The sequence below is a fragment of the Dermatophagoides farinae genome, chromosome 3, assembly GCF_024713945.1.
Source record: "Dermatophagoides farinae isolate YC_2012a chromosome 3, ASM2471394v1, whole genome shotgun sequence".
NCBI classification, from domain to species: domain Eukaryota; kingdom Metazoa; phylum Arthropoda; class Arachnida; order Sarcoptiformes; family Pyroglyphidae; genus Dermatophagoides; species Dermatophagoides farinae.
In genome coordinates this window covers 863749-882915 of record NC_134679.1, presented here as the reverse complement: position 1 = coordinate 882915, position 19167 = coordinate 863749, and the positions used below count along the sequence as shown (strand labels likewise).

At 28.5% G+C, this 19167-nt stretch overlaps 1 protein-coding gene across 2 annotated transcripts in view; it reads right to left on the bottom strand.

Moving 5' to 3' along the window:
- The window catches only part of LOC124498361 (uncharacterized), a 41248-nt gene extending 24228 nt beyond the window's left edge, over positions 1 to 17020 (bottom strand). For both annotated transcript variants that reach the window (XM_075729113.1, XM_075729114.1), the window contains exons 1-3: positions 15942 to 17020; positions 5962 to 6392; positions 4457 to 4766 (exon numbers count right to left, since the gene is read on the bottom strand). In XM_075729113.1, coding sequence (XP_075585228.1) covers positions 4457 to 4766; positions 5962 to 6219 — 568 coding nt within the window. In that variant the 5' untranslated portion in view covers positions 6220 to 6392; positions 15942 to 17020. The remainder of the gene's footprint in view (positions 1 to 4456; positions 4767 to 5961; positions 6393 to 15941) is intronic.
- Positions 17021 to 19167: the final 2147 nt, after the last annotated feature.

Below are 19167 nucleotides of genomic sequence, written 5' to 3'. Positions count from 1 at the left end.
AAGAATTTCAAAAAAAAGTAGAAAAAAAAGTGCAATGAATCTGGAATGAAATTAAACATTTTTTTTTATAAAATGAAATTAATGCCATTCTCTCAACGTTGCATTTCTCAATTTATTTCGTCGAATTTGGAAAAAAAAGAAACTTTCGATTATTATTTTTTTCTTCTTCTTGTTCATTCACTCATTCACTCACACATGGAACTTGCAATTTGAATATTTCACAAAGAATTCTGTTCCACTTTACGATTGGAATATTTTTTTTTTGCCATTGTTCAGTGAGTTTTTTTCCCCCACTTTTTTTCGATAATGTACAATAAGACCATTGAATTGTGAACGAAAAAAAACAGAAAAAAATGACACAACAAAGAATGTAATTGCTTCCACTTTTCAAAGAATAAATTTTTCATTTTCATTGAACACAAACACACAAAAATACAAGAATCGAATCAAAAAAAAAAGAAAAAAGAAATAGAAACGATCATCGAGGCCATTAGGTTGGAAATGTAAAATGAACATTTGAAAGAATTGGCAGAAAAAAACGAAGACTTTTTTTTATAAAATTCTTATGTACAGCCACTAACCATTCAACCACCACCACCACCACCACCACCATCATCATCATCAATGTTGAATTTGGTAGTTTCAAATTTGTTTTTTCTTCTTCTTTTTCTTCTTTGTTCTTCAGCCGAAAGCAATAGAGAGAAAAAAAATGAAAACTGCACAGAAAAAAAACTAAAGATAAGAAAATTGCTCTCTTTTTTTTGTTCACACACACACACTACAACTGAGAATGTAATGTCATTTTATTTATGAAAAGTTTGAGAAAATTGCTTGCCATTTTCAAGAAAATTGAAATAAAATGTACACTCTATCTGTCTGTCTGTCTGTCTGTTTTTTGTTTTGTTTTGTTTGTTAACAGTTTATATTCCATTGATGATGATGATGATTTTGATTGAAAACACACACACACACACTATAGTGAATTAAACTAAACTTCATCATCAGATTTTCGGATTATTTACTCACACACACACACACAATATTGTTTATCACAAAAGTGATTTTCTTCCATTTTCGAAAACAAATTTCATACCCATTCATTCATTCATTCATCCATCCATCCATCCATTGTTTGTGATTAAGAAATTTTTTTTTTCACGATATGTGCGTGCATGTAAAACATTTGTCAAATAAATGAAAAAAAACATGGCTCAATTGGCGATAATAATAGTGATGATGAAAGAAAAAAAACCTGAAAAGATTTTTCATTCTACAGAATAGAAAAAAACTGGCTACCAGAATTTCGATTTTATTTTCATTTTCACAAATTTACAATCGCTCCACCCAATCAATCTACAGAATTGAAAACATTGTTAATCGATAAAGAATCAATGAAGCATATGCGCCAAGATTATATTAAGACATTAATATGATCCAGTATTATTTTTGTTTTTTTTTCAGCTTCATTAGATTTTTTCAATTAATTTGTACTTTTTTTCTGTGTGTGTGTGTGTTTTTGACCTTCAAAACATTTATGTTTTTTTTTATTTGGCCATTCAATCATGAAGAAGCCGATAGAATGACTGAGACAACAACAACAACAAAAAAAAAAAAATCTACAAATTAATCTAGTTGAAGGGCAGTTTTTTTTCATTCAATTCTGAAATCCAGAATAAAACGAAATGTCCATGTTTTGAGATGTAATCGGTTTTGTACCGAAATTCAATAAATTATCATTCTACATATACAACAGTCTGTCAGTCTTTTTGTATTTCCGGTCTGTCATCATAATTTCATCATCATCATTAAGATTTTTTTTTTTTTTTTTTTTGATGGTCATCACACAGCATGTGAGAATTTTATTCATGGAAAAATTTTTTTTTTTGTCACAAAATTAAATTCTCTTTATTCTCGATTCTCGATTCATGACCAAGACACACACACACACAAACACGCCCAAAAACTATTAAAATGATTGATTCATTTTATTTCATTTGATAATTTTTTTTTATTCCTTTTTACAAAATGCAACTGGCAAATGAAAGTTTTAAATATTTTAACATTTCATTTCATCATCATATATATAATCTATTAATGTTTGTGGCCATATTTTATTCATTAGAATTTTCAGCGACAAAGAAAATGAAAATAGAAATGAAAAAAAAAACAATAAAATGATTATACAATTGACGTTGTCGATGGTTTTTATTTTGCATATTGCTATCTGGAATTCATTGGTCCCAGCAAAGAAAAAGATACAGTTATGGTTGACGTGATATAAGCATATTATTTTGGTAATAAATTGTGTTCTATTCACTAGTTTATTTTGTGGTTTCAGGCCAATTGACCAATCAAGCGGTGGGTGTGTGTGTGTGTGTGTGTTTACAAATGTTTTGATTTTCAATCAATTGGCAGAAATCAATTTCAATTTTTTTCAATTGACAAATTTTCTTTCCATCGATTTCCGTATCCATTTCCTATGGCTAGATAGATTTCTCATTCTCCCTCTCTCTCCCTCTCTTTCTCTCTCTCTCTGGGATTCAGGCAACAACACAATTTGTTATATCGTTTCAATGATCATGATCATCATTCCATTTTCAATTGGTAAGTGAAAATTTCCAGCAAAAAAAAAATGGATTGGCACTTCAAAAAAAAATCTGATAAAGTAGATTTCTCTTTTTTGATTTTCAATTTCAAAAAAATGAAGGGAAAAAATTCCAAGAAAAATTACATTTTGCATGAATGTAGTAGTGAACAAAAAAAAAAACGGAAATTACTGGCTTTACAAGATTTTATCATTTTTTTTCTCTTGTAAATTCAATCTTCCTTTTTTCAGTTGAATTTCAAAATTTGAAATAAAAAGTGATAAACTTGGAAAAAAAGGAATAATTTGATTTCACACAAATTCAAATTTCATACAACATGTGGATGGAGAGAGAGAGATAGAGAGAAAAAACGTGATTCTCGTTTGATTTTGATTGATTTTTTGATGAAAATAAAATGTTTTTTGATTACACGATGATGATGATGATGTTGGCGACGAAGGAATGAAAGAAAAGTTTTTTTCGCTCTCCCTTTCACTGATCTGATTTTGTCATCATTTCTATTTCCTTTGCATTCATTCATTCATTCACTCAATCCATTGGAAAGTGTGAAATACCACTTTACTTGTGGAAAAAAATAAAAAATAAAATTTAAAAATTGACAACATCAACAGCAATGATGATAAATGAGAGAGAGAGAAAAAAAAAGAAGAAAATTTGCATTTTACACGAGAGAACGAAAATAAAAAAAAAATTTTTTTGATAAAAATTGATTGAAATGAATGAATAAATAATTTCGATATATGTAAATAATAAATTATCATTTCTGACATGGCCAAGTTTCATCATTATCGTTCGTAAGTTTGGAATTTCTCTATCTCTCTCTCTCTCTCTTCACTTGATTCATTATTTTACACAATTTATGAATGAATAAATGAGTGAATGAAAAAATCCAATTTAATTCAACATTTTCAAGTGAAAAGCAAAAAAACAAAAAAATGAACCGAAAAAATATGGAGAAAATTTTGTTCATGAGAAAAAAATCAACAACAACAGCGAAAAGTTCCTGGATCATCATCATCAAATGATGATGATGATGATGATGATAATAATAAGAATTAATAGAGAGAAAAAAAAACAAATTTAACTTTTTTACTGTGAAATAGAAGAAAAAAAATTTTTTTTTTGTTCGGAACAAGAACTTTTTTTTCTCTTGGATTTCTCAGTAAAAAAAAAGTTTGTTGTATTTTCTTTTTTTCCATTCATTCATTTTTCTTCTGTCTGTCTACATGTCTACTATCTGTGTCTGAAGATGGAAAATGATAATGGTGCTGGTAACACACACACACACACACACGAAAAAAAGGGTTATCCGAAACCAGCAAAAAAAAAAAAAAAAGAAATTTGGAACAATGAAATGAAAATGAAATGAACATCAAGTTTATTTATTTTTCGTTTTTTTTTTGCTACTTTTTTTTATAATTCGCCGTGGTGACATGATAAATTACATCAACACCACCACCGCCATCGCCGCCACCCCCACACCTTAACATGAACATAGGCATTATCATTCTCAATTCTATGCGTTTTATTTTATTCGAGGCAAAAAAAAGAGAGTGGGACAAAACTTTAATCTTTTTTTTCTTGTTTAGGAAGTCAGCACCGACAAAAACCAAGCTAATGTCTGTCTATATGATAATGGCCCCTTTGAATGTTGGTTTCACTGCCTTAAATATTTCTTTGTAGTATACTACAAACTAATGAACAAAAAGTTATGCATTAATGCATCTTCTGTTGTGATGAATAAATGCAAATGAAAAAATAAAAATTTTTTATTTTAAACCATAGAAAAACTTCCCTGGGAGATCTTTGGAATTTTTTTTGAATGAAAAAAATTGAAAATTAACACTTACCAATAATCGGTATGGCCCATAATGCCGAAATCATCCATACAATACCAATCATGGCTAATGCACGTTTTTTTGTACGTTTACAAAGATATTTTAATGGTGACCGTATTGACCAATAACGATCCAATGATAATATTAATAGATTGAATATGGATGCAGTTGAAGCAGTATAATCAATGACCAGCCATAATTGACAAACAAACAGTCCTAGTATCCAATCACCAAATATTACATATGTTGAGCTTAACGGCATGACCATAAGACCGACAATAAGATCGGCTATCGCTAGGCTTAATATGAACATATTGGATACCTATTATTAGGTGGAAAAAGAGAAGAAAATTTTTCAGTTTTTTTTTTAGTTTTTTACTTTTCATTTCATTTTCTTTTTTGATAAATTATTTGTGCTGAATATGTGTTTTCGAACAAATGGCTATATTTATAAACCTGAAGATGGAATGGGACAAATAAAATTTTTTTTTGTTTGATGAAAATAGAATGGACACTAATAAATCATTGGTAATGAATGGAATTATTGGATGCTGTGTTTCCGGGCAAAATAAACACACACACACACACACACACTGGACAACGATATGGCCGTTAATCCTTATAAGTAAATGAATCAAGAATTTTTTTTTGTTTTGTTTTGATTCTTGTTTTCTCACACATTAAGAAAAATAAATCCAATTTGGACAGGATTTATTTATATAATAATAATGATGATGATTCAGTTCTTGATTCTTCATTGCAAATAATTCAATGTTGAAATCTTATAACAATTACTAAACACACACACACACAGGCACCGTGAAAGACGGTCTAAGATCCTTTTCAGAAAAATTTGTCCCGGAAAAGATGTTTTTAGAGACAGTGAGAAAAAAAATTGTTTAGTTTTGTCCGGAAACTTGATTTCAATTAATTTTTGCGTTTTTGGCGTTGGTTTCTAATTGTAAAAGGAAAAGAAAAAAGTTTCTTCTATAATCATTTTGTTGGTTTCTATTCCGAATAGATGGTGAGAAAGATTGAATGCCAGAATTTTACTAATTTTTTTTCCTTCTTTTTCTGCGATGTTTTTCTTTCTGCATGGCCTTGGAGATTTTTAATTACGTTAAAAACTTCCCTATTTGTTAGTGTGTGTTAATGTGTGTGGGTCGATGATGATGGTTGTGTGAAGTAAATCGATACGCTCGATTTGATTCAAATTAAGCTAATTTATTTGATAAGTTTTTTTTTCTTTTTTTCTGAAATCCTAAAACTATTGATAATGTGATGATGATGATGGAGCTTAATGTGTGTGTGTGTGCGAGTGCAAGTTTGTGTGTGTGTGTGAACAGATTGTGTTTCCGCTATTTTTTTTCTCCGATGATTTACCCTTTTTCATCGATAAATTAGTGTTATCATCATCATTGAAGTATCAACGACAAACACAATGTAAAGAAACGAGAAAAAAAATGGGAGGAAAAAGTAGACAGAGTAATTTGTTGTTGTTGTTGTTGTTATCTTACCGTATGAAGTTTACGTTCCGTTCGTATTGCATGTACAACCATAGCATTACCAAAAAATGTTAACAACGAAAGTGTTAACAGGCAAATACTTAATGGTACCAGGAAAGCTAAATTATTTGTAAAACCATCAAATGATGATGACGATGATTGTAATGAACCATTGGCAGTTGTTGTTGTTGTCAAATTATTTTCCATTCCATGTCCATCATTATTGATTATTAAACCAATTGGACGTACAGATGCAGGTAAAAGGCCCATATCAATTGAATTATAATGATAATTTATCTGATTTTTTTTATATTCATTTGAAAAAATAATAAAAATGATGATGATGATGATGATTTTCGATAAACAATAATCAATAACTGAACATTTGTCCACGATTGTCCATCCATAAACAAAAATTCTTTGCCAATATATGTAAATTTTGCCTGTTTAAATAAATGAAAAAAATTAGAGAAAAAAATCAGAAAAAAAATTTCCGGAAAATTTCTCGAGCAGAAAAAAAATTAACCCAACCAATTCTTTTCGTCGTTTATTTATTTATTTGTTTTCTCTCTCACTCAGTCATTTTTATTCTCAATTTCATTTAGTGAATGAGAAAAAAAACTAGGTTAATTGAGTGCTGACAAAATATACCGGTAGACAATCAATTTTGAAATAGTGAAAAAAAAACAAGGTAAGTAGCTCAATGTGGTGAAACAAAAAACAAAAACAAAAACAACATTCTGGCACGTTTGTGATGTGAATGTTGGCAACTAAAACCAACCAAACAAAAACAAAAACAGAACAGAACAAAACAAATCAACCACCATAAAATGAACATGGCTGAATTGAAGTTGAATTTCAAGAATTTTGTTTTTTGTTTCTTGTTTGTGAATGAATAATTTATTTTTACTTAAGATTTTTTTTTTTTTTTGATTGTCTGGTAATTAAAATGGACAGAAATTGTTGGAAAATGCTGTTTGTAACATCTAAATTTTTTTTTCGTGACAATCAAAAACAAAAATAAAAAACTAAAAAACAAATTCAAAATTTGGTAATAGAAAGATAAAAACAGAGAGAAAAAATTTTTGTTTTTCTTTCATTTTATCCGGCCATGATGTTGTTGCGAAAAATGAATAAATGAAAAGGAATGGTTGTTGTTGTTGTTGTTGTTGTTGTTTGACATATTTGTCGGATATTTGTGTGCGTAAGTGTTTTCAAATGAAGGCAACCCAAAAAAAAAAAAAAAAATGTCATAGCATTACTGCCATCAGTGGCAATTTCAATATTTGTCTTGGGAATGGCCATATTTTTGTTTCTACATTGTTATATTTCTGTCCGATCAAATTTGGAATTGTTTTTGGCATAAATATATCATTATTTCTTTCATGGTTTTTTTTTCTCATTTGCGGGGCAGAATATTTTTTTTGTTGTTGTTGTTGTTTTGTTTCTGTTTCTTTTCCAATTTTTTTTCTTTGTTTGAAAATATTCCAACTATTTTGAATGAAAAATTGACGGACAAAATTTTTCGTTTTTGTTGTTGTTGTTGTTGTTGTTGTTGTGACACACACACACACATTATGTCGGATCATTGTTTTTCTCAATTTGTTTGACTTTTTTTTATATAGATTTATTCCATGATGGTGGTGGTGGTGGTGATGGAAAATGACCAATTTGAATTTTTTTTTTTTGTTTGTTTCCACTCGCTCTCTCTCTCTCTCATTTTATCCACCAACTTGTACAACCACAATTTTCCGCTGCTTTTCATTTTAATATAAATAATTTCCGGTACAATACATACATACGCTACTAGTAAACTTTGTTGTTGTTGTTGTTGTTGACCAAAATGGAAAATGTTAAAAACAAAAAAAAAAACAAGAAACATTCCTGATGATCAATGATAGCATCACTGAATATGACAACAACAAAATGAAAACAAAAACGATTAGATTTAATATAATTGAATGGAAACTAAATGATAAATTGTCATCATCAACATCATCATCATTTGCTGCTGCTGGTGGTGGTGTGGTGGTGGTGGTGGTAGTTATTTTGCATAAAGAAAAAAAAATTATAATGAAATTTCATTTCATCTCTCGCTTACACACACACACAGACATGGATATATACTTTCTTTGATTTCCATAGTAAATGATGTTGATGATAATTAATTTTAATCTAATTTATCAGATTTTTTTTTTGGCTGTTGTTTCTTTATATTTGCATCATACATGCATTTTTTGTTTCCCAAAATGCAATTTCTTGAATCAAAAAAAAAAAAAAAAAAAAAAAAATGACGACGACGATGACGATGATGACGACACACTAGATTCATTACAACAATAAACAACAAACTGCTGAAATTCAAGGTTTTTTTTCTTTTGAAAAAAAAACAAAATTTTTATTCCCAAATCACTTGTCTGTAGTGGTCTAATATTCCTTGTATCTTGGTCTCTAAAAACTGTTAAAAAAACACGTTTATGATACAGCAAAATTTTTTATTTAAAAAAAAATGAAAAATTGAGAATCCAGAAAAAAAAATCATCAATTAATCATCTTCTAAAGCACACTGATTGGTTGGTTAGGTTGGTCATGTTTTTTTTTCTCCACTGATCATAATCATCAACCAGAAACAAACACACAAAGCCATAGAATGTTTGCAATGTTTGCATTTTTTATTTTTTTCGCTATTTACAAAAATTGTTTCATTTTTTCTTCATTTTTTCTCATTCCAATAATAATAATTTGTTTGCTGATTATGATGATGTCATCATTGACAATTTATGATTTTTGTTTCTCTGGTTTCCTGAATGTAAAAAAATATTCTAAATCCACATTTCATCAAGATGTATGAAGTGGATTCGTTTGAACTAATGAATGATTGTGATTTTATTGCTGGTTTTTTTTTGCCAAAGTTCCTGTATATGTGACTGGCTACGTTTGGTTTTTTGAGATGGCAAAAAAATAGATAAATAAATAAATGAAACAAAAAGTCAAATTTGATTTGTCATTATTTGTTTGTAGTTGTTGCTTTTTGTTTCCTGTTTCCACAAACAAACAATCAAAATGACAACAACAACAACAACAACAATAATGATGAGTCGGCACATATCTGTAGCAACAAATGAACTTTTGAGATAGGCAGAAAATTATTCTATACAATTCTTTCAATATCGATTCTGTGTGTGTGTGTGTGTGTGATCTAAAAAGATTCTTCACGAGATTATAAATGAGACGATTCATTTTTGGTTCATTTAATGCTTGATTTGTTCATTTGTCTCATCATGCTTTTTTCATTTTCTTGATTCAATGTGATTGAGGCTGTAAAGAAAAGAAAAAAAAACTTTTTCGTCACACACTTAGATTCTGATCGAATGATATAAAAATGTGTGTATATCACGATCAAGAATGCATCGAATTAGACAATTTTTTTTGGGGGGGAAGAATAATAAGAATCAGGAAAAAATTTCATCATTCTTCTTCATTTTTCTATATCGACAATGTTTTGTGATTATTGTCTATGTAGTGGGAGAAATTTTTCGTTTTCATTTTATCATAGTCATTTATGTTATGTCATTAATTGAACACACACACATTTGGCGATAATTTGAATTTGTTGTCATTATATGTAAAGTAATATGATCATGATAATGATGGACAGAACAAAGAAAAAAAAAACTGGGAAAAGAATCCAGAATATCCAGATTCTATACTTGAATTGTTTTAATTTTCACTTTATACATAATGTAAATTATTATTATTATTATCATCATTGTAAATGCAATAACAATGCAGTTGTTGATGCAGCAAAATTTTGTTATATTTGTCACATGAAACAAGATGAAATCAAATTAACAATGAGAATGGATAAAATTTGAATTTTTTTTCTCACTTGTTCATGCTACAAAAAAAAAATTCTGGACAAAAATATCAATGGAACAACAACAACAACAACAACAACAACGCACAGCGGTGGTGATTTTATTGGTTTGTTTGTTTGAAATTTTTTTTGTTCTCTCCAAACTAAATAGAACTGTACTTGCAAATCAGAATAATAAACTGATATAATTCGATTCGAAGGATTTTCAGCAGAAAAAAAATAGAATTAAAAGATTTGCTCATCAATGAAGAGAACAAAAAAAATAGAATCACCATCATTAGCCAATAACCGAAAAAAGACAATGGTATGTATGCATTATCGTCACCATAATCATCATCATCATCATCATCATCATCATTTATTCAGTTGCAAAAGAGAATTATTCATTAATTCGGGTCTTTTCTTTTTGTTTTGTTCATCGAAAGAAAATAATATCTTCCATTGTCACTATTATTATTATTATTATCATCATCAACGATATTATCTTCGCAAAAAAAAATAAGCCAAACATATTTTCATTTCCTGTAATGATAAGCAGATGATGAGAAATTGTAATGTACGTCTGTCATCATCATCATCATATTACAAATGTGTGGATTGTAGACAGTCAAAAAAAAAAAATTAGGAAAATTCTTTGTGACACATAATTTTCATCAAAATGAATTATATTCGAGATCAAAAAAAAAAAAAAAAAATTTTTAATTCATTTGAAATTCCATGTCTATGGTTCTGGTTCGTTTGTTTGCTCAGTGTTGCCCAATCCACAGATAAACAAAAAAAAATACGAGTGTTGATTGGTAATTTGTTATTACCGAGTAAAGAGAAAAAAAAACTATGGTTCAAAAAACCGACAGAAAAATTTGAACCAAATAATTAGCATTGAAAAGGGCACACAGTAGAAAATCAATTAAATAAACTGGTAAAAAAACAAAAAAAAGTTTATTTGCACAGTCAAACAACAACAACAACAACAATATCCATGTTGAAACTTGAACTAATCAATCTTTCTATATGGCTGGACATTTCGTTTTTTTTTCGTTTTTTTTTTTGGTCAGTTTCATAAATAGTGTTCAAGCTAATCTAATATATTTAGGCCATATGCAAATGTTGTCGGTTTTTTTTTCACTTGGTAACTCTTGAATTGAATGGCTGTTGTTTGCCACTATTTATCGCCGGATATTTATTTTATTTTTTTTTTTTTTGTTGCGGGGCCAAAATTGATCACCTATCGGGATGATCGAATGAAAATTTTTGTTAATATTGAAAGATAATAATAATATGACTTGAAAAAGTTGTTCTTGGTTCTACCATTGTACGTCACTATAGTGACGGTTATTTATTTTATTTTTTTTCATATTTGAAAACATTTCCGTTATGAAATGACGAAGATGATGATGATGATGATGATGAAAAAAGATTTTTTCGTAATTTTTTTTCTTGGTTGCAAACCGGAATAAAAAATATGTTTTTTTTTCTTGAAAATGTATCTGTGTTATTTTTTGCCCTCTCTTGACAATGTCTTCCGGTTTACCATGAATAACATCATCAGTATAATCATCATCATAATCAAAATGGCTCACAAGAGAACCATTATGATTTCAAACGAAAGTGAGAGAAAAATTGTATCAAAACATAACCAATTTATTTTTTTTACTTTTTTTTTTGATTAAAAAAATATAGTGTTGTTGGCCTATAAAGTAATTTTTTCGGTTATTCAATGTTTGTTTTGTGTGTGTGTGTGTGTGTGATGGCAACAACAAAAACAATAACAACGAAAAAACAGCCTTAAAAATGGTTTTCATATGTAAATTAGTATAGCATGATGATGATGGTGGTGTAGTAACAAAAAAAAAATAATGGCCAAGATCATCATCATTATCGTGAGATTTAAATTTTCATTTCATTTTTATTCTGTGTGTGTGGCTGGGTTTTTTTTCTGTTTATCGATACTTTTTTTTCATTCAAGAATATTGAAAACTGGAAAAAAAAATTCCAGAAATGTATCGATCTGAAGCGATTTTTTTTTTGTTTTGATTCCATAACAATGGATTGTTTATATATTGTAAAAGTGAATGAAAATTCCAGAAAAACCAACGAACAAAAAAAAATTTTCATACGTAATTGAATAATGGCAAATTATATTCATAGTGCAAGAAGTTCAAAGACAATTTATTATTTTTTTTCATTAAAATCAGTATTGATTGATTTTGTCTTTTGTTTTGTTTTTTTTTCTTCATTATTACCAAATCATCATAAAACGCTTACGGGTATTTTTTTCCCACGATGACGATACAATTGATTGATTGATTGCCGACTATTCTCGAAAATAATTTTTTTTTTTTTTGGGTTTTGTCGTTCAACCAAATTGCGTGTGCTTGTTTAAAACAATGAATAATGATGATGATATAATGGAAAAAATGTCTATTTTTAAGAATGTTTTTCTCTTTTTCTTGGAAATTTCTCATTTTTTTCTTTCATCTGAAAAACATTATTAACTTGTGATGGCAGCCTTTCAAGGTGTGTGTGGGTGTGTATGTTTGTCCGAAAGTGAAAAATAATTGAAAAAAAATCATATATTTAACCTGAAGCTAAATTCAGATAAGCAAAATTCTTCACCGATAGATGAATGATGATGATACATTAAATTATTTCTTCTTTGACGTGCACAGAAATCAAAAAAAAAAAAATTCTTTTCAAATTCTCGGTATTCTTAATTTGAGAAAAGTGATTCTCAGCTTTTTTATTCTTTGGAAAATAGAATCAGGGTACTTGAAATAATTTATTCCAGGTGTAGTGTGGTCATTTTTTTGAAAAAAAAAACCAAATTGATATCATTCACAGACAGCCAAATCTTTTGAATCAGAATTTAAATTATGACACAGACAAAACAGATTTAAATTTTGTGGTTATCACTTTTTTCCACCGGAAACCAGACGAAAAAAAAACTGATGAAAAATTTATAAACTTTGCTGAAATTTCCAAAAAAAAAAAAAAAAAATTCAATTTGTTTCATTCTACATTGAAATTTTCATTTTATTCGATTTGCTTTGTTGGTTTATTGGCATTCATTTTACATTCACATGATAATACGAAATGAATAACATGTGTCCATCTCTCTCTCTCTCTCGCTGAATAAAAATTCTGCGAATTTAAATAAAAAATTTTTGTTTCTAAAAATGAAATTCTTATTGGCAACCAAACAAAAATGATGTATAAACAACGTGCTCCGTCTGTGTGTGTGTGCGGATGGTTTTTGCTTTGTTTATCATTGTTATTTGTTTTTTTTCTTGCAATTTCATCATTTGTTCTCTCTCTGTGTATGTGTGTGTGTGTGTGTGTGTGTGTGCGTGCATAAAATGTTTGCCATTATGAATTTTTTTTTCACAATTTTTTTTACAATGAATCAAAATGAATAATTCAATGTGTTTTATGTTCAGAAGAAATAAAAAATCAGAAAAAAAATTCACATCCACACCCACACCCACATTCACACACACACACACACACACATGCTGAATAAAAATCAAAAATGTTAACGGATTATAGTAGACCAAAGAGAAAAAAAAATTTTTTAAATAAAATTTTTTTTTGGTCAATTATTTGTCTCGGCCTTACGAGTAATAAAACACACACACACACACACACACACAGCTGGTCAGTTACCAGAAAAAAAAGAAAAAATTGCGGCAATTACATTTTTTATGAATATTTTATGCAATAAACTGAAAAAAATTACTCGAATGCCCGGTTCGGATTTTGAGTTGTTTTTTTTTGGTGCGCACAATTTTTCTTCTCATTGACGTCATTATCGACAAACAAAGAAGAAAAATTTTTTGTTGTTATTGTAACATGACAACAATGTTACAAATTTTTATTTTCCACCTTGTTCGTTTTTTTATATTTCATGTTTGGACACATTAAGAGAGAGAGAGAGAGAGAGAGAGAGAGAGAGAGAGAGAGAGAGAGAGAGAGAGAGAGAGAGAGAGAGAGAGAGAGAGAAAAAAAACATGGTCAATGTCAAATATGGACGAAAACATGGCAAATGCTAATTATCGTGAATGAGTGAGAATGAGAGAGAGAAAAGATCAGTAGATCACTAGATACTCGTAGTACTAATAATCAGAACATTATCCAATTCAATATTCATCATGATCTTGATCATCATTCACGGGTCAAATATAAATTAATCATAATTATTATTATTATTATCAACAATCAAACAAATGCTACTACTGATTATTATCAAGACAAACACACATACACACACACACACAAGAAAAAGAAAGACAAATTTTGCTATGTCCGGTCCACAAATAGTGAACCAACAAAAAAAAAAAAAAAAAAAAAACACACAAGTCAACATTCATTAATGGATAATGAATCTCAACACGTCAACAGACGAAAATTACTGGACAAAACAACAATGGCAGTAGCAAAAAAAAAAAAAAAAAAAAACGTAAAAAAAAATCAAATATTCAGACTAACAAACAAAAAAACAAAATGAAAAAAATATGAAACTTTTTTCTGTTTGTTTCTCATGGTTGTGTTCATATTTTCGTTTCACTGTCACAACAACAACAACAACAACAACAACAACAACGACAACAACAACAACAACAACGACAACGACAGCAAAAATCATTTTGTGTCCGATATATTTAGAGAATAGAAAGAAAAAAAAACAAAGAAACAAAAAAAAAAAATCTTTAGATCTTTTGACATTGTCATTTTTCATCGTTCAAAGTGGATTTTATTTGAAAGTAGTGGTGAAAAAAAAGTTTTGTATTGTATTGTCATCTTTATCATCAACATAAACATTGTTGTTGTTTTGATCCTTAGCCACTGGTAAATCAAGAACAAAAAATTGAGTGAAAAAAACAAAAATTTTGAGATTCTGCAAACTTTCTTTTTTTTTACTATTATTATTCCACTCCACTCAAAATGAAATGATCAACAAATTGGACAATTTTATTCTAGATATATAAGTAGTTGTTATTTTCAAATTCTTGTTGACATTATTGGTGAATGTCAAAAAAAAAAAAAAATGTCCGTTGGTCATTTTCCCAAGTCCCATAGATTTTTGTATTTCAATGTAAAAAATTGCCACTACTTATAATTGGGTGCTAATTGTTTTTTTTTTTGCTTTGTTCATTTATTTCATTCGTAATTAATTTACTTTCAAACCAAAATAAAGAAAATTGGAAAAAAAATTCCGTGATGATCATTTTTTTTTTGAAGCTAAAAATCAAAATGAAAAGAATTTCATGGAAAAATGAAAAATTCCATTTTCAATTCCAATCATTTGGTGTTGGCGTCAATTTCGATTAATTTTATTTTTTTCCCCTGTTCATCGTCATCATCATATGGAATCGGAATCAAAATGAAGAAGCAGCTTCAAGCAAAATAAAAGACGAAAATAAAACAACAAAAACAACGAAAAAAAGGTTGACAAATTCAAATATGAAAAATGACAAATAAAATTGATAATGAATAAAAAAGAAAAACACCAACAAAAAAACAACCGCAGATAAAAACCTAATGAAATTTGGAATTTTCAGAATTTTTTTCCCTAACTGTTTTCTCCACTCAACTAGGTAGAAATGATTAACCAACTCGACTAAATGACATAAAACTAAACGTCATCATCATCGATGATATCAACAACCATATTCATAATAATGACACTAGAGACAAAAAAAATTATGTAACCACCAGAATAGTAAATAAAAAAAAAATTACAACAATATGTGATCAGAATTTGAAATTTGAAATTTTTTTTTTCGTTTTGGTTCACTCAAAAACACACATATACATATATCGTTTTCATTATGGGTTCATTTCGGAATTATATTAGACAGAATTTTTTATACGGGTATAGAAATTATGATATACTTTCATCGGTGCATTCAATAATTACGATGGTGGTGGTGGTTGTGTTGACAGAAATTTTTTTTTTGTCATATCGTCTGTATTTGAAGCAAGCAGGAGAGGGAAAGAGAGAGAAAGAGAGAGAAATCGTCTTTCATTCGAGTACATATCAAGCAAAAGAAGAAATCGAATTATTCGATTTTCGATTATTGAAAATGAAATGAAAATTTAATTCATATTCGTTTACCTTTATTTTTATCGTTTGATTAATCAAATTTTTATGATGATGGTGATGATGATGAAATTTTTCATTTTGCACAAAAAATTTTTTTTTTTTTTTTTTGGATAATTTCTGTTATATTGTTGCTGAGGTTTTGATGTATTGATTATGTTGGATAAACTTTTTTTTCCACTGTTTTAGTTTTTGTTTGCATCAAAAATTTTGATTTTGCACTTGAACAAAAATTCTTGGAAATCAATAATGCTGAATGACCGGATGTTGTTGTTGTTATGTCATCGGATGATCAATTATATTATTGATATGTGCATAAATATCAATATATAGTTTTATCAAATTAGTAGTATTCAAGTGTTTTTTTTTTAGTTTCAATTGATTCATAGGAAATTGAAAAAAAAAGACAAAGATCAAAGATTATCACACCATTTACAGGGAAACAAACAGACAGTGGAGAATGTGTTGATTTTGATTTTGATTTTTTTTTTTGCTGAAATAAACAAAATTTCATCAGAAGAAGAACAAAAATCAAACAGATTTTATTTTTGCCATGATGATGATGATGATCAACAACAATAGTGTGACACACACACACACAATGAATAATCGAGTATATGAAATCGATCATGATCATGACCCATGAATTCATGCACACACACACACACACACACTAAACACAATAAAAGAAAAATTTTTGATAACAAAAAAAAATCGAAAAAAAATCAATCATCACATCAATCAAACATATGTGTGTGAGAGTTGGTGTTGGCGTTGGTGTTGGTGTTTGGTGGAAATATAAAAAAAAATGAAAAAAGGACTGAAAAATATTTCATTGATACGACGATGATGATGATGATAGAAAATTTATTTTGGATGAATGAATGAAATGAAATGAAATGGATGCGTTTTTTTTCCGTTGTCCAGTTTTTTTCCACTATGTCGAACGTCGATAAATGTCTAATATGTTGTGATTTTCTTTTTCCGTTGGCTAATGATAAACTAGCTAAGAAACAACAATGATGACGATGAAATTCATTTCATTTAAATGAATTTGACAGAATCCAAACACACACACACACACACAAATACACAAAAAAAGCCCAATTGAATATACTGCTATCGATTCGGTTCTGCAAGTCGACTTGCTGGTTGTTGTACACTGTATGTGTGTGTGTGTGTGTGTGTATGGCGCCAGAACTGGTGTCATTCAAAACCCAAACAAAAAAAAAGGAATAGAAAGTAGAGGAAAAAAATCTAAATGGTGATGGTGGTGGTGGAACGTAATTTTTTCGGGGAAATTTTCGAAAAAAAAATCATCGAGTAGCAGAAGCATTCCAGTTGAATTGAATGTCTACATTTCTATATAATACCTGTTTGTGTGTGTGTGTTTGTGTTTAATAAAAAACAAAAGTAACAATATACTTGTAACTTGGATTATTTTTCGAATCATTCTGATATTTATCAATCTATTATTTCGGGTGTTTTTGTTGTTGTTGTTGTTGTTGCAAGGACTTCTCATTGATGACGTTAAAAAATAAGGTTAATTTCGATAATTGTAAGTTAATTTTAATCAATTTTCTAAACTTTAGCCATTAGAAATTTATTTTCACCATCATCATCATCATCAAATGGGATGATAACAAAGTTTTCATATTGTAATTTCAATTAATTTTCATCATTTGTTGTTTGATTGGTTAAAATTAATTTCCGGATGTTTATTCCGAATGTTTTTTCCTCTCTCTCTCTTTCTTGGTTTTATTTAATCACATTCTTCAAGGATGCAAATTTTTTTTTCGGGGAATTTTTCGTTTCCATTAAGGAAATTCCCCTGGAAAAAAAATTATTGTGAATTGCAAATTATCATTTTTTTTTTCATCACTGTTTTCCTGTGTTGATGTGAAACTTGAATATTTTCATTTTAATCTTTATTCATGTTGTCTATCGATGTTGATGATGATAATAATATTTATTTATTTTTTTTTTTTTGAAGCACAACCCTCAGGGTTGTGATGTTTGTCATCAGTGGTGGAAAAAAAAATTTGTTTTTAGATTACAATCATCTTGACAACACGAGATGAGATAAAAAAAAACAACATCATAACATAACATGACAAAATCCATTTATCAAAATGATAATGTTCATCGAGCGAAAAGAATTCGAGATTCTTAATAGAATTTGGTTGTGAAAAAAACACATTTTTCTCCGTTTTCCGTTTTTTTTTGGTTCGAAATCCAATTCAAGTTCATTTTGGTGGGCAAAAAAAAACTTTTTCGGATTAATATGTTGTTGTTGTTGTTGTTGTTGTATATGCACGTAAAATAAAAATTGAAAATTTGGTGGCGCTGTCCAAACAATCATAAACGAATCTATATATCGAAAAATGAAATTTTGTGCAACAAAAAATAAATAAATACAAATTTTCGTTTGTCGAATGAATTGAAGCGTAATCATGATGATAAAAAATGGATGATAAAAGAAGTAGTGGCAGCAAAAAGAAAAAGTTAAAATGCTTGTGTTTTTTGTTGAAAAAAAAACTGAAAAACAAAATGAAGAAAAAAACATTTTCATTTTCATTTTTTTCTCCGAATAAAACGAATGATAAATTGGAATTTTTTTTTGTGTTTCCAATTGAATGTTTTCAAATGTAAATTACACTAACAACAACAACAACAACAGAAAGAAAGGAAAAAATTTACAATTGGCCAAACATAATGATATTTGAAATTAATTAGTATTCATTTTTTTAAACTAAACTAAAAAAAAAATCCAGTATCAAATCATCACTATGGAAAAATGATGATGATGATGATGATTAATTCCACACACGAATTGCTTAAATTCAAGTGCATGAGTGGAGGAAAATAAAAAATTCTATTGAAATAAATATTCATTCACAACCAGAATCAGAATCGCACATTTAACTACATCATTAAAATGTGCTGCTGCTGTTAAGAATCTTTTTTTTTCATTGCTTGTCTTGCCATAACATCTTTGTTGCTATCGATGATATCAACGATGAACATATGAACATACACCCTGAGGAAAATATTGTAATGTAAATATTGCAGGCAAAAAAAATGGTCATTGATGATCATGAATTTAAATATCAAAAAAAAAAAAAAAAAAATACGAGAAACAAGATTCTTTAAAATATCGATAATGCAATATTCACACATCAAGATTTCCATATTTAGATTCTTCTTCATGTTTGTTTTTTTTCTGTAAACAAAATGAAAT